At 36.5% G+C, this 15,428-nt stretch overlaps 1 protein-coding gene across 16 annotated transcripts in view; it reads right to left on the minus strand.

Moving 5' to 3' along the window:
• SIPA1L1 (signal induced proliferation associated 1 like 1) overlaps nt 1–15,428 on the minus strand; it is a 408,737-nt gene that overhangs the window by 72,468 nt on the left and 320,841 nt on the right. For all 16 annotated transcript variants that reach the window (XM_050797315.1, XM_050797320.1, XM_050797322.1 and 13 more), the window contains 3 exons: nt 13,075–13,249; nt 5,151–5,254; nt 2,111–2,268 (listed from right to left, as the gene is read on the minus strand). In XM_050797315.1, the coding sequence (XP_050653272.1) occupies nt 2,111–2,268; nt 5,151–5,254; nt 13,075–13,249 (437 nt within the window). The remainder of the gene's footprint in view (nt 1–2,110; nt 2,269–5,150; nt 5,255–13,074; nt 13,250–15,428) is intronic.

Genomic DNA, 15,428 nt, shown 5'->3' on the forward strand with positions numbered 1-15,428 from the left:
GCCACTGGCCAGCTGTGGCTACTGAGCACTTGAAATGTGGCTAGTGGGACCAAGGAATATCAAATTATATTACATTTTAATTAATATATGATTTAAAAACTGATACTTAATTCTGTTATTTTAAAGATTTTAAAAAGTACATTTGGAAGAATCTGGGTATATTAAATCTACCTTTTCAATTGTAAATTTTATGAAATCTAAATATACATCAAGTATCACCAATGAAAATTTAGCATCCTAATTGAGATACGCGGTAAGTCTAAAATGTACTTCAGGTTACAACGACTTAGTCCAAAAAACATGTGAGATGTCACAATAATTGTTAAATGCTGAAATCACATGTTAATTCATGTTGAAATAATAGTTAGATATATTGAGTAAATAAAATGTATAAATGGGTCAAAAACAGTGTCAACATTAATTTCACCTATATCTTGGCACTTTTTAAAAAATCTGGCTATTAGAAAATGTAAAATTAATATGTACCTTGCATTATAGTCCCATTGGACGGTACTGATTTAGACAAAGGCTTGAAAAGAAGAAACTCTCTTTAAAAGAAACTGCATAGCTTTCCACTCCCCAAACTTTGGAGTGCCCATTCAAAATGGGCTTAACTTTCTACCTGTCAAGTGGTATGAAATCCTTTGCATGAATTGAGTGTACAGCATGTTTTAATTGAGTATTTTCTAAATGCAAATAGTTATCCATCCCAATTATAGTCAATTGTTCTGTGCTTTCATTCTACAACTAACCAGAGCAGCTTTCAGACACTATTTCCTTGATAAGAGGTTTCAGATCTAGGTCTTCATGGTTGGGGTTTCTGCCCCAATCCTAGGAAACTACAGACTTCCCTGGTCTTGGGTGTTCTCCTAGGCTCAGCACCTGAGAAGTTCTGGAACAGCCTCTGTGTTGGGAGCTCGGAGTGGAAAACCCAGCTTTCCCAGCATGTGAGAGAGGTGGCATAGCAGCATGGTTAAGAGACTGGGCTCTAGAATCAAACTGACTGCATTCCTGTCTAATTCTGCTCAACACTAGCCAGCTAACCCAAGGCAAGTGACCTGGCTTAAATTTCATCATCTGAAAATGGAGATAAAAGCAGTACCTACCTGATGGGTTTTAAAGATTAAATGGGACATGCACGTAAGATGTCTAGAATAGTGTGGGGCTTGTAAGAAGAGCTCAACCAATGCAGTTATTAGGATACGTGCAAGGATGGTGACAGCCAGCAGGAGACCAACACAACCTCTACTTGTTTTTTTTCTCTAAGCTACACTTACTCTACTCCTAGAATTAATTTGCCTTACCCCTAAAGATAGACAATTGTGGATCTCACCAACTGTCAATCTGCACTGGTCACTTTCTGTGCAGACAACATTTTAGGGATGGAAAGATATGCTAAATGTCCATATTTTGAAAGGAACTGATGCACATTAAAAACATCTTACAAATGCCAGAACATTACCCTTACACATTCTGGCACTACACCCATATCAAGCTAGCATCACAGGTCCCTATCCCCTTCAACTCCTAACTCTCCTAACTCTCTAATTCTTACAAAGAAAGGTCTCCACAGATAGAGGCCTGAATTCTGATACTCATGTGACTGCGTCAACAAGTGACACTGAAACAATTTCAATAATGCTGAATAAAGTATAGAAGCGCTTCTAAGCTTGTAGTCAGAGTGCTAATGTGAATCAAGTAAGTCAGAGGCAAGGATTTAGGCTTCTTTAATAACAATACTTTTCAAAAAATTAACTTCTCTTCCCTATTTATTACAATCCTTCTTCTCTGCTCTTGCCATGCCAAAAGAAAAATATAATTAGCAATATGAGTAATTAGTTGGTTGGTGACCAGATGGTATGGATGAAGGACATCACCTAAGGAGGAGGTGCAAATGGAAACGGCAGGTGTCTAACCAACATGCTTGGGTAATGTCAATGCCACCGAATTACATCATCATGTGAATTCAGCCATCCGCATGCACAGTTTTAAGACAAAAAGAAATAGTAATAGACTTTCCATTGCCACCTCAGAATGCAGAGCTGAATGGGGCCTCTGTGTGATAACCAGCCAACATCCATAGCACCCCTGCTGTGACACCCATACACACCTATAACAGACACTGTCAGAGCAGGGATTGTGCACCCTAACGATGACGAAAACATGCTGGAAGTGGGATCGGATGTTTTTTGGGCTGAATGGCTGTGCTCCAGGCTCTTGGAAAACAATTGTTACAATATCATTTCCAATGTGCCGCTTCCTCAGGAGCTACAAGAAAAAATAAGCAACCAACATAAATGACAATAGTTTGCTTTCCCCGCCGCCCCAATTCCCTTATATATTAAAACATTCATTACTAATCAGTACACGTTAAGGTAGGTAATCTACACAGGTACTGTCAATGTTTTAGCCTGCCTTATTCCCTCTAAGGAAGAACATGGAAACGAATATTTTGAAATTTGCATAAAAGATACAGCCATTCAAATAGATCTACCCAATATCTGGCATATTATGCCAGGTCCCAACATCTCCAAATCCTCAGTTTCTATAACAACAGTTTTGTTCCATTTTCACATAAGAAAAACAAGTGCCATAGGGAAGATTTTTAGAGATGAGAATGGCTGAAATAATTACAATGTAATTTATGTTCTGGTTTAATTGACTTCATTGAAAGAAAATGTGGCTAAGGTGTTTTCTGATATATGTTTTGTGTCACAAGCTGGGCATGTAGAAAAGAATAATATTCCAGAATGTTGCAACAATTAAAAGCAGGTAAATTTCAGGTTTAAACAGCTTCTTTAATTGCAATGAAAGCTGCTTAGGGACACGCTCTGTTTCCCATTCAGTGGGTGCTGGATGGGTGGCTTTCAAACTCAGGCACCCCAGATCATCCCAGGTCAGTGTCTTTCAGCAGTTAATTCAATAGTGTAAAGAAAAATAGAATAAAATTTGTGTTTCTCATACTTATTATATGGAGGCTTTTAAAAAAGAAAAACAACTAAGTGTGACATTTACATAAACTACCTATTAGACATAAGCTTGTACTTATAAAACTTGTATTCAAAAAAATATTCTCTAGTGACATTAAGGCATACAAATTGCACACCAGTAAAATCAGTGATCTAGTATTGGCTGCCAACTGGGAGAAACAATAGCCTTTTAGATTAGGGTTGAGAATTGGCAGTTAGAATGTTCAGGAAATGTACTTTTAACCTTAGGAATTTGAAAGCATCCCAAATTGTCTTCTAATGAAGCGGTTTATTTCTGAGTTCATTTCTAAATATGATATACAATCAGATGTTATGAAAATAAAGGCTGGTGTGTATTGATTGCTCTACAGAACATATCAATAATTAAAGATTATTAATCTACTCAGGATCTTGGACATACCAAAAACAAATACTATTTATCTACATGTTATGCCATTCCTGCACAGATTATGTCATTTTCTGCAGTGTTATTCTTTCTTCAAAATATGGCTTGACATATAAAAATAAACGTCTTAATAAAGGACCCAAATAGAAACAAATCCATTTTTCCATCTTATGCTACATATAATGAAAAATAATATTTATATTAAAAATGCTTGCAAAAAAATTTTTTAAGATACATTTTTCCTGTTTTTTTTTTTTTTTTTTTCCCAAGCATAAAGTAGTCTATATAGAAGAAAATAAATTTTTTGGCTAGAGAGTGAAAATTTCTTGATATGTTGCAGTACCAATTTCTTTCTCATTATGATTTAGGACTGTAACATTTTTGCCTTGATTAGACTCCAAAATTAAATAATTTAGAGAGCTGTCATTTAAATGCCAGCTTTCTCTGCCTACCACTTCAACTCATTTAGTTACAAATAATCAATCCAATCTTGTTACTAAATTTTTTACCCTTATAAATCTCATCTTTCTCTTCTACGTGATCAGGCAGAATAAGTCTTTATGCTCTCTTTAATGATCATTTTGCTAATGTTCTTAAATTTTTCATCTACTGACTGGTCAGAATAATAAGTTTATTATGCCTTTCTTAGCACGGTGTTTTTCTTTCAAAGAGAGCTAAAATCTGGGATTTGCATAAAACAAATTATCAACAAAGTCCAGATCAGGGAGTTTATCTTAAAACAGGTTTACTTCACATTTATAGCTGATTCATTGCTTTGCTCCCCATTTTTTTATTACACTGGCAATCATGAAAGGCAAAACTTTGTTACCCAGATTTGTGATTTAATCAAACCTAAAGTGATAAAGTGTTAGATTAGATCAGTGTTTGGTTAACTTCTGTAAAAGAGGATGTGATTCATTCTGCAGCTGGCCTGTGCTCTGTTAGCACAACAACTGACAAAAACAAAAATCCATATCCATTTGAAGGTCAGAAGTAAAACTGAACTGCTCAAGTTTGTAATAGCTTTTAAAAAAGAGTGTGTTAGCTCTCTGGTTCTTTTACATTTCAATTTGCTATTATTTATTTTAAAATATTTTTAAAAATCAACTACTACACATTCCCTAAAACAATACTGCCAGTTTCCAGTTTGCTCTGTAACAGTCTGTCACCTCTTAGTTTCCACATTTTCCTACCTCACTTACACTTTAGTAATTGGGCATTGAGCTTTTAGAACATTTTAAGAGAAGCTCTGCGTATGATGTGCACATACGCAATTGTTATTTATGTTCCTTGCTATCTCCCAATGAACGTGGTAAGGAAGAATATCATTCTGTTGACATTTGACTTTTTTCCAAGTTAGTATTCTATATCTCCTTTGAAATCTATAATGAAACATCAGAACTTTCCTACTCTGTGCACTGGCCTCTTGAGATGAAACTTCACCCTCTCATGGATGCTCTTTGCAACCCTGCAGAGTCACGTAATTACCAATGATTTCAACTTGTTCTTCGGATTTCATGAAAACCTCAATCCCATGGGTGAAAAGCAAATGATTAATTCACAAAGGCATCCAGCTGGCTGTTAACCTAAAATTTGGGTCTCTTCATTTGTTTTCAGCTCATTTGCTATTCCTTACTTCCACAAAGCACAAAGCTTCCTGCTGCTGTGACAGGTGCAACACTAAATTCTGGTTTAAGATTTTACAAACTTGCCACTTAGGCTTCTAGAGGAAATGAAACAAGGGTGAAAACACAGATAACAGGAGGATCTCTTACCTGTTGCTTGTTGTTGGGTGTGTATGGCAGCATGGTAGAAACATGGAACATAATTTCATAATCTTTGTATGTTGTGTACAGAGAATGGGTTCCAGTGGAGTCAGCTACAGTTAAAAAAAATATAATGATGAGATGACTATAACAGGAAAAATAATTTTTTAAGAGAAATATCTCAAAAAAAAAAAAAAAGAAAAGAAAAGAAAATGATTTAGGATGAAAAGATTCTAGACAAGACAGGTGTTCTTCCTATTTTTTTTCCTTTTGTACCCGATCCTCTTTGGCAGTTTAGTGAAGCCTATGGATCAGATCCCTTCTCAGAATAATATTTGTAAAAGTATAAAATAAAAAACGTAAGAGTTCAAAAGAAATTATACTGAAGCACACAGTATCAAATAATTTTAAATATGAATGCACAAGATTTATATAACAAGATGTAGCAGTTGGTCTAGTATCTACTATAATGCTGAAGACATGATGAACACACTCTTGAAATATCTGCAACAACAAATAATATAATATGAAAATATCTGTGCTTTCTATTGGCAATGAAATCACAGGTAAACGAATTACTGTGGTTTACTGCCTATGGCCATAATTAACAGAAATGCTAAATTTCAACTTGGGGTCAGTGAAAGTAAAGAAAAAATTATTTCCCATCCAAGTTCACAGACCCCTGAATTCTGTCCACACATCAAGTTAAGAAACATTTTTCTAATACTTCCAATTCAAGCAAGAGACTTGTTCTTAAAAAAAAAAAAAAGACAATAATTTAACAAGACCATTAACACTGAAGAACAAAGGTGATACAGCAATGTCTAACAGTTTTTTTTAAGACTTAAGCACATTGTATTCTCACTTTCCTTAAGAAAAAAAAACCTCTACTGCCTTAATCTTAACAAAGTTTCAGAATCAGTGTTCCCACAAATACTGGAAGCTGCAGAAAAAGTTATTAACTTTCCAACGTAAAGGGAATATGTGTTCAGACTGGACTTAGTGGTTGCAAAAGGAACAGAAGTACATTCACTGTAAGTAAACAACTCTCTATCAACCCATTTTGTTTTGTTTTGTTTTGTTTTGTTTTAGACAGAGTCTCGCTCTGTTGCCCAGGCTGGAATGCAGTGGTGCGATCTTGGCTCACTGCAGCCTCCATCTCCTGGGTTCCAGTGATTCTCCTGCCTCAGCCTCCTGAGTAGCTGGGACTATAGGCGCATGCCACCATGCCTGGCTAATTTTTGTATTTTTGGTAGAGACGGGGTTTCACCATGTTGGCCAGGATGGTCTCGATCTCCTGACCTTGTGATCCACCCACCGTGGCCTCCCAAAATGCTGGGATTACAGGCGTGAGCCACCATGCCCAGCCTTGACCCTATTTTTTGAGGTCCAAAACACTTGACGGCATTTTAGAGAATGATGCTCTCAGACAAACTCTCTGACGTATACCAAAAGGCAACAGTAGTTCTCAAAACTTAGTATGCACAGCATCAGCTGCGGAGCTAAATTAAAAGGCAGATTCTCAGGGCCCACCCCCCAAAACACTCCTCAGTGGGTATGGGGCCTCACAGGGGAATCTATTCTTCCCAGACACTCCCAGGTAGCTCTAATGCAGTAACTCCACTGCCGTCAGGTACTGCTCTAAGAATAGACTACAACTATGGCTTGCAGACAGCTTTCTAAAGACATTCCAGAGCTCTAAGTTTCAAGTTTGAGCTTGTTGGAGAATCTAATTTTGAAGCTGACATAAAATGTGAAGGCTTAAAAATAGTCAAAAATAGAACAAAGCAAAGACTACTTTTCAAAAATTGGAAAACTAGGTTAACAACATAAATATCCAAGAAAATATCTTCTAATTATTAATGACCATCACCACAAAAAAAAACTGCGTATTACTACAACAAAGGATTCAACTGAACTATTTAAGGTCTTGAGCATCGATAACTTATCTATTGTCAAGAACCCTTTCTATAAATACGTATAGAATGAATTAGTACATTTTAAAACTTTAAAGTGAATGTGTCACCACTGACGTGTACTTATACATGCATTTCAAGTCAATTTTAAGCAAAATTAATGAACCAGAAAAAAAAGATTGTCATTGGTATTCATTTATTACATTGTGCTTTATATGCCTGTCTAGTTCTAAAAGGATTACTGCCAGAGTGGAAAACTGCTGGGGAAGAAAACACTGAAGATCATTTGTTTTTCTACTTCTAGCCCCTTCTCTCTGTCCTCTGCATGTCTCATTTCACACAGTGTATGCTATCTGACCAGCTTTTTTCTGAGGTCTTTTAGATTTATAGAGTTTTGCTGATAATTTTCAACAGTTTGGGAATAGTTTCAGAAGTTTCAGAGATGAAACTAGGGCTAAAATAATGAAACTTTTCTTTCCAAGAAGAAAAGAATTCCAAAATCCTGAAATTACTATGCACATCATAGAGACACTAAACTTTACCAGAAAGAATGCAAAAAGAATGTTTGCTATAAAGAAATATTTAACAGAGTAAACAGACAACCTACAGAGTGGGAGAAAATATTTGCAAGCCATACACCCAACAAAAGACTAATATCCAGAATTTCTAAGAAACTTAAAACAAATCAACAAGAAAAAAAACAAATAACTCCATTAAAAAGTGGGTAAAGAGCATGAATAGACACTTCTCAAAAGAAGACATACACGCAGCCAATAAACATGAAAAAATGCTCAACATCACTAATCACTGGAGAAATGCACATTAAAACCACAATGAGATACCACCTGATATCAGACAGAATGGCTATCATTCAAAAGTCAAAAAATAACAGATGTTGGCAAGGATTTTGAGAAAAGAAAAAATATACATACACTGTTCGTGGGAATGTAAATTAATATAGCCACTATGGAAAACAGTGTGGAGATTTCTCAAAAACTAACAATAGAACTACCATTCGACCCAGCAGTCTCACTACTGGGTATCTACTCAAAGGGATTTTATCAAATGGCACCTGCACTAATTTGTTTACTGCAGCACTGTTCACAACAGTAAAGGCATGGAATCAACCTACGTGTCTATCAATGGTAGACTGGATAAAGGAAATCTGGTACAAATACATCATGGAATAGTACACAACCATAAAGAAGAACATCACCATCTCCCTGGTAACAACATAGATACAGCTGGAGGCCACTGTCCTAAGTGAATTAATGCAGAAACAGAAAGTCAAATACTGCATGTTTTCAATTACAAGCAGGAGCTAAACAATGGGTACACATGAACATAAAGATGAAAACAACAGACATTGGGGTCCAAAAGTGGGGAGAAAGGTTGAGAGGAGGGGTTGGAAAACCCTACTCCACCTCAAAATCTCCACCTACTGGGTACTATGCTCACTATTTGGGTAATAGATTCACTAGAAGCCCAAACCCCAGCATTGTACAGTATACCCCTGTAACGAACCTGCAAATGTCCTCCTGAATCTGTAGTTTTTTAAAAACAAGACTGTTTACTATATTACTAAGGAATAAAGCATACAATGTTCTTATTATAATATTTTTAGTGACCATGAAACCCTGAAACTATGGAAGTTTTAAGAGAATGACTATCAGGAAAATGAAAAAAAATGATGCTTTTTTATCTGGTTGAAGAGCGTATTGAGCAACTCTAAAGGGACAATGTGCTTGTAGAAGAAGGATGAAAGAATAATGCTACTTCATGTTTGTATAGAACTTTAAAACTTAATAAGTAAATTCAGGCATTATATAGGTCACCTTGACAATCACATGATCTGCCTCCAAATCTTTCTTTATGAAAAGTCTTACATCTCTTCTGAGATCCTGAACCTCAACTGCATTTGTAACACTGCTGAAAAATGGAGGAGACAGCAGCCACTAACATTGCAGCAAATTAATGAAGGCAGGGCTTTGAAGGAAAGCTTTTACAGAGGGCTTCTAAGTCTCCTGTTTACTGACTTGACAAACAAACCTCAGTCAGGAAATAATTTCCCTAAATAACCCACATACACAGCTAAAAATGAGGATGGTCTCCAGCTTTCAAGTAACAAACTGCTTGGTGGGAAGTTTATTGTATTTATTATAGTGTGAGGGAATGGCAGTTATCTAGGTTATACCATCCGAAGAAACAAACAAAAAAGAAGGAAAAATCCCCTATTAAAAATTTCTTCATTGCAGAATTGTTCCAGCCTGTGACATATTTATTTGTAGCTTGCTTGTTTGCTACAAATCCTTATTTCTGAAATGCAGAGATGGTCTCTGTACAGATAACTGGGAAAAAGAAGAAATGGTTCAATAGTTCATTACTTCTTCCTTCCCTGAGCCTCGTTCTCCTTTACAAAAATACTGAGAAATGAATATGATGATAATGCATGAAGTAGAGCTATCGCATGAACTGGTTTGAGTACTGTTAGTTCAAGGACTTAAGAGGGAGGAAGACGTAGGGTAAAGGTCGGTCTTGGGGCTTTGCTATGTTTCATTCCACATTTATACTTTCCCTGAACACTTAATTAACCACACTACTGGGATCTGTTCTACTTCCCTAATGCTTGCTAGCTATCTAACCATGGGCATGTTACTTAATCTAAAGAAGCCAATTCTGTAAAGTGGGGATAACTGGTATCTAGCAGGTTTGTAGGAATTAAATGAGACGGCATAAATATCAAAAGTATCTGGGACTTCTGCTTCCAGCCATAACAAAGTGCTTGATACGGCACTCACCATGCCATTGTGAATAACTAGAAAAAACGATATAATACCTCAAACAACTATTTGCAGACACTGGACAATAGGCAGCCTTGGGTAGTGATCCTTGAGAAAAAAGAATGCAGAAGATAAGCCCTATGACCCCTGGGCTTTCTACCTTGAGGTACTTGTGGGACAGTGACACAGAGTAGGGTACTGAAGGGGGAAGCCAAGACAGACTAGAGTTCAGGAAGTCTGTGGTGGCTGATATTTGCTAGGCAGAATACCAAAGAGAAAGAAATATCAGATGAAAGGTTCAGAAACCTGAATAGCGGTCCCTTTGAGTCTTGAGTTGGACAGTAAGCTACATATGCATAAATTCCAAAAGTCAAGCAAAGACAAAATATTTGGGAAAGAATAACTACCAACGGACTATAAGCCAAATAATTTTACAGTTCACACTGGGTTGGGAGATATTAGAGTTCTGAGCAGCCACAGTAGACACTTCATTGAATATTCAAGTACTGAGGTGCAAGAAAAGTCATGCCTTAGTAGTAGGGTTAAGTGAGCCAGAGTAAAAGCTACTCTAGGTATGCTTTAACGAAGCTTAAAAATAAGACTCATAAAAATCAAGCTGTTCTGCAACTTCACTGCCTGCCAAAACAAAACAACACTTAAAGAAGATAACAAAAATAAGACACTGAACAATGAAACATTTACAACATCCATTATCTTATCAAAAACAACCAGACATGTGAGGAAGTAAAATATAACCCAAGGCAGAGGAACCCCATTAAAAAAAGAAACCGAAAATCAGAGAGGCGATGAAATTAGCAGATGAACATTCTGAAACAACTATTATAAATGTGTTTAGGGATCTGAAGGACAGTGTGAACCTAATGAGGTGAGAATAGAAGACATTTAAAAAGATTATCAAATGCAACTTTTGGCCCTGAAATACAATATCTTAAATGGAAATTTCATTGGATTGGATTAACAATGCATTAAGACACCATGGAAGAAAAGAAAAACACAAGGAGCTTTAAGATATATTAATAGAAATTATCCAAACTGAAGCACAGAAGGAAAAAAAAGGTTGGGGGAAAAAAAAGAACCAGGGTCTCACTAACCTGTGGTACACTAGTGAGTGACATAACATACGTGTAATTGGAGTCTCAGAGAGACGGGATGTAAGACAGAAAAAATAAAGAAATAATAGCAAATAGTATTTTAATTTGATAAAAACTACAAATCCATAGATTCAAGTGACATCTACAGTGGGAATGATCTTTGAACATTTGTTCTGAAAAGCACTTTTTCAGAAAAAGAATTATATTCAAAGTTTCTTGACACAAAATAAAGTTAGATTAAGCATGGTGAGATTACATCACAGCACATAGAACGAAGTCTTATCTCTAGTAGTGTCACGCCCAGTAGCAGGCAGCTGAGGTGTACAGAGGCTGGCTGTTGCCTATTTTGGTGGTCTGCTATTATTTAATGCAGGTTTGAATGGCATGATGAATGGACTCTAGTTTTTGCCCCTATTCATAAGCTTGGAGTAAAAGAGATGATTTTGCATACTGTCTTCTTTGGGGCTTCAGAGTAGGAATACTTTCCTACTTTTCGTTCATTTTAGGAAATGTGTCATTTTAGAAGGACAGAAAAGGACACTTTTCTGTGAATCCTTCTCAGGAAATATGCCCTGAAAGGTCAGACATGCCTCATAAAGTTGAACTACTTAAAGGAGAGTAGTTCAGTGAAAAAGAATCTTTCCCTGTTGAATGTATTATATAATTCCAAAACTACAGTAAGAGGCTGTTTGCTAATCCAGGCTCATCCCCCTCTAGCCTTTGCCGTTGTTGGGATAATTGGGCAAACTGTGCACAAGGTGCTTATTTTGTGTATTCCACTGCCTTACTACTTCCACTGCCTGACTTACAGTCATGTTGCTTAACGATACCCTAGCTATACATTTCTCACATCACCCTTCATCACAGATAACACACAATCTTATCAACTCCCAATCTGACCATTCATTTATAGTATCACTGAGCTTATTACACATTCTCTTCCCAGATCCTTTCAATAATTCTTTGTGGTAGTGATAATTTACACAGCACAACAAATGGGGGCAACATGAATGAGCTGTACAGGGTGAATATCAGAATACCTGGATAAAAAGAGTTTAAGGGCATATTGAAATTTAACATCTTTATGCAGTTGCAAGCAGAGTATAGAATGTTAAAATAATATTTAAGCAGCTAGGCTATTTATGGGTTTTAATAGTCTCTCTTGCATGTCGTTTCCAAGTTGGCAACAGCAAAACCATGGCAACAGGAAATTCTTCCCTGCAGTGGAGTTTATGAATGCTTTTCTGTTTTCATGACTCAACTCCTTATTTAATTTCCTGTACAGAAAATCAGAGAGATTACTATAGACTGCAATACAGATGTGCTAATCCAAAGACCCTCTCAAAGAAAAACAGGTCACAGGTGTCTATGGATGAATTTAAAGATAAAATTTAAAACTGCTTTCACACAGACACATAGCAAAAGTCAAAACACTCTTTGGTTAGTCCCAGCTAACCAAAACAGGCATTTGAGAATGTTAACTATTTTACTGACAACATGGGGACTGGGCATGGACAACCTTTCAGGTTCATGCACCATAGTTAAACAGAATGTTTCATTATCATGCTTTTAATCAACACATTTTATGAGCTAAACTAATACCAAAGCTAAAAAGCCATTTTCTCAGACATTAAGTAGACTGTGAATAATAATAATAGAAACAAACAAAAATCCTAGATATAAAAACAATACAAAGAAACAAAAACAAAGGTTGACTACATATATAAACATGAAGACTATGAAATGAATTAATGAAAGTCAAAAATTCCAGTCTTACACTCAGATGGTTGTAAGTTTCCGGAGTTTTTAATCACCCTAACATTTGGCTAAATGTAATGAAATTTACACAATGATATCCAGGAGGAATTCTGCATGATCTGTGTCACTGCCCCACTTCATCCACACACCTCTGACAACACTATATTTTTTAGAGTCTAATTCTAGCTACTTTGGTTATGATCTTCAACTGTTCTGGTGCTACATCCTCCCTCTCTGGCTTTCTCTCACCCATCACCAGCAGTTTTCTGCAATAAATGGCAATGTTGTTTTACGGATAATTTAGCAGATGCACAACAGCACAACAGGAGGAAAATAAGCCTAGGAGGAGGGTGTAAGTATTTCTTACTTTTGGTATCAAGCTGTGCTCGATACTTCTCAAATCCTTTGAGCCGAACTCGCTCTCCCAATAGTTGGAGGAATTCTTCAAAGGCTGGGCCAGCTGACTCGTTGTTGTACATCTCTTCTTCAGTGCTCTGTCCAGCTTTGCAGTACATGATGCCTACTTTCTGCTGGTAGTTCAGCTGTGAAGGCAGGTAATACAATGCATATAAATATAGGCAGATCCACTCTGTCCCACTCAAATGCTAAAAGGTCCTATAGGGCACATGCCCAGAAAATAGTTAACATCTTTCTTCTCTTGAAATCCTTCTGTGTTTTCCATCTTTGATCCAAAAATAAAGTGGAGCAAGTATCTATAAACTCCATGAATTGAGAAAAGGCCAGAGAAATAAATGAAAATTTCCTGTATTTAAAGATCATGCATCATTAGAACAGATCTGTTGGTACTATAGGAAACTTCTGTTAATCAATTACAAAGTACAAAATGAGGTTATTTTAAAAAATCCTGATAACTAAAGGCAATTCTTTTTTTATGGTGTCCCCCCTTTTAAAAGCGAGGCCTTTACAAATTTAAAAGCAGAGGTCTACTTTATAAAACATATTTTAAAATAAACTGTTTTGCACTAAAAGGTCCACTAATATTTTTGCAGTATTTTTTTGTAAAATTAGAAAAGACTTATCTCCCAATACCCTTTTCCCAATATATTAAATTATAAACCTTGCTTATGTCTTTGTTACAGCACTACTATCATCAATACTGCACTTAGAGCAACTTCTCTTTCAAATAGTTTTCTAAAGGATGAGTGTCTGCAGAGAAACTTTAAAAGAGGCCTCATAATGGCAAATCAGCTCACGGCAAATATTTCTTCCTCAAATGCAGTTAAAATGAAGGATTAAGAGATTTACATATAACATTAATCAAAACATTTATTCATCATTGAAAAGTTCTGTCATTTTGCAAACAAATTTTAAGCTGTTACTGATCATTTAACAAGCAATGAGTTTTCAACATAAAAATGTATACTTTGGGCTGGGCACAGTGGCTAATGCCTGTAATCCCAGCACTTTGGGAGGCTGATGGGGGCAGATCACTTGAACCTAGGAGTTCAAGACAAGCCTGGGCAACATGACAAAATCCTATCTCTACAAAATATACAAAAAATAGCCAGGTGTGGTGGTGCACACTTGTAGCCCCAGCTACTCGGGAGGCTGAGATGGGAGGATCATTTGAGCCTGGGAGATCGATGCTGCAGTGAGTCATGACTGTGCCACATACTCCAGCCTGGACAACAGAGCAAAACTGTCTCCAAAAAAAAAATTGGACTTTGAATTCTCCAATGACATTGGGACAATTCTTATCACTTTATCCTATTTCCAGAGTGTCATTACAACCACCACATCAGTAAGGTTTTATCTAATAAAAGGGGGAAGAGAAGAGGTGAAATTTTAATAGCTAACATTTATTGAATATCTACCATATGCCAAGCACTATGTGCAGCGTTTAACATACATTAAATTCTTACTCTCACAATAGCCCACAAGGCAATGTTACCCCTGTTTGACAGATGAGCAAAGAGATCAGAGAATGGAAGAGAGAGGAAGTAGTACAGTAGGGAGAAGACACAAGATCATAAACTGTCAGTTCTGTGACTCAGCTCCACTATCACCAGGACTCAACCAGGTTTGTCTTGCTCTATTTCTACCACTGCAACATATGTCTACAACTTCTTATTTGCAACTCTGAAGTTTAAAGGTAGAAACCAAATTTAGGCAAACACATTTGGCAGCAAAACTTGATATGGGGCTGACACTGACACTAGTACTTTTAATTTATTCATCTTTGTGTGAATATTCGTATTTCCCCTGCATAACTGATTGTGGGGTACTGCCCCAGATCTCATTGGGAATATGACTATATGGGTCATACATTTTATTATTCCTCTAAAATCTGAAAATTCCTGAATTCTAAAACACAGCCAGCCCTGCCACTTTATATTAAGGGACTATGAAACTGAACTACCATTTTCAGCTTTCCAAACCAAATGGTTCACATCGTGATAACAAAAAATGTCATAGGGGAAAAACCAAATGAACAAACAAACAAAACATTTGCTTGCTTTGTCTCCCTCCCCTGCACCCTGCTTAGCTGAGAAGAAAGCTCAACAGCCTTTGCATTGTGCATAGACAGGAGAATTCCTGGAGTTCCATAATCCTATCAACCTGACTCTATTTTACCTGCACTGGTGGGAGGAAGGTAAGGTTCCAGGTCTGAAACTTGTAAATAACTGGATATACGAATACTAGATTATATATATATATATATATATATATTTTTTTTTTTTTTTTCTGAGATGGAGTTTC

Source organism: Macaca thibetana, chromosome 7 (genome assembly GCF_024542745.1).
Source record: "Macaca thibetana thibetana isolate TM-01 chromosome 7, ASM2454274v1, whole genome shotgun sequence".
Lineage (NCBI taxonomy): Eukaryota > Metazoa > Chordata > Mammalia > Primates > Cercopithecidae > Macaca > Macaca thibetana.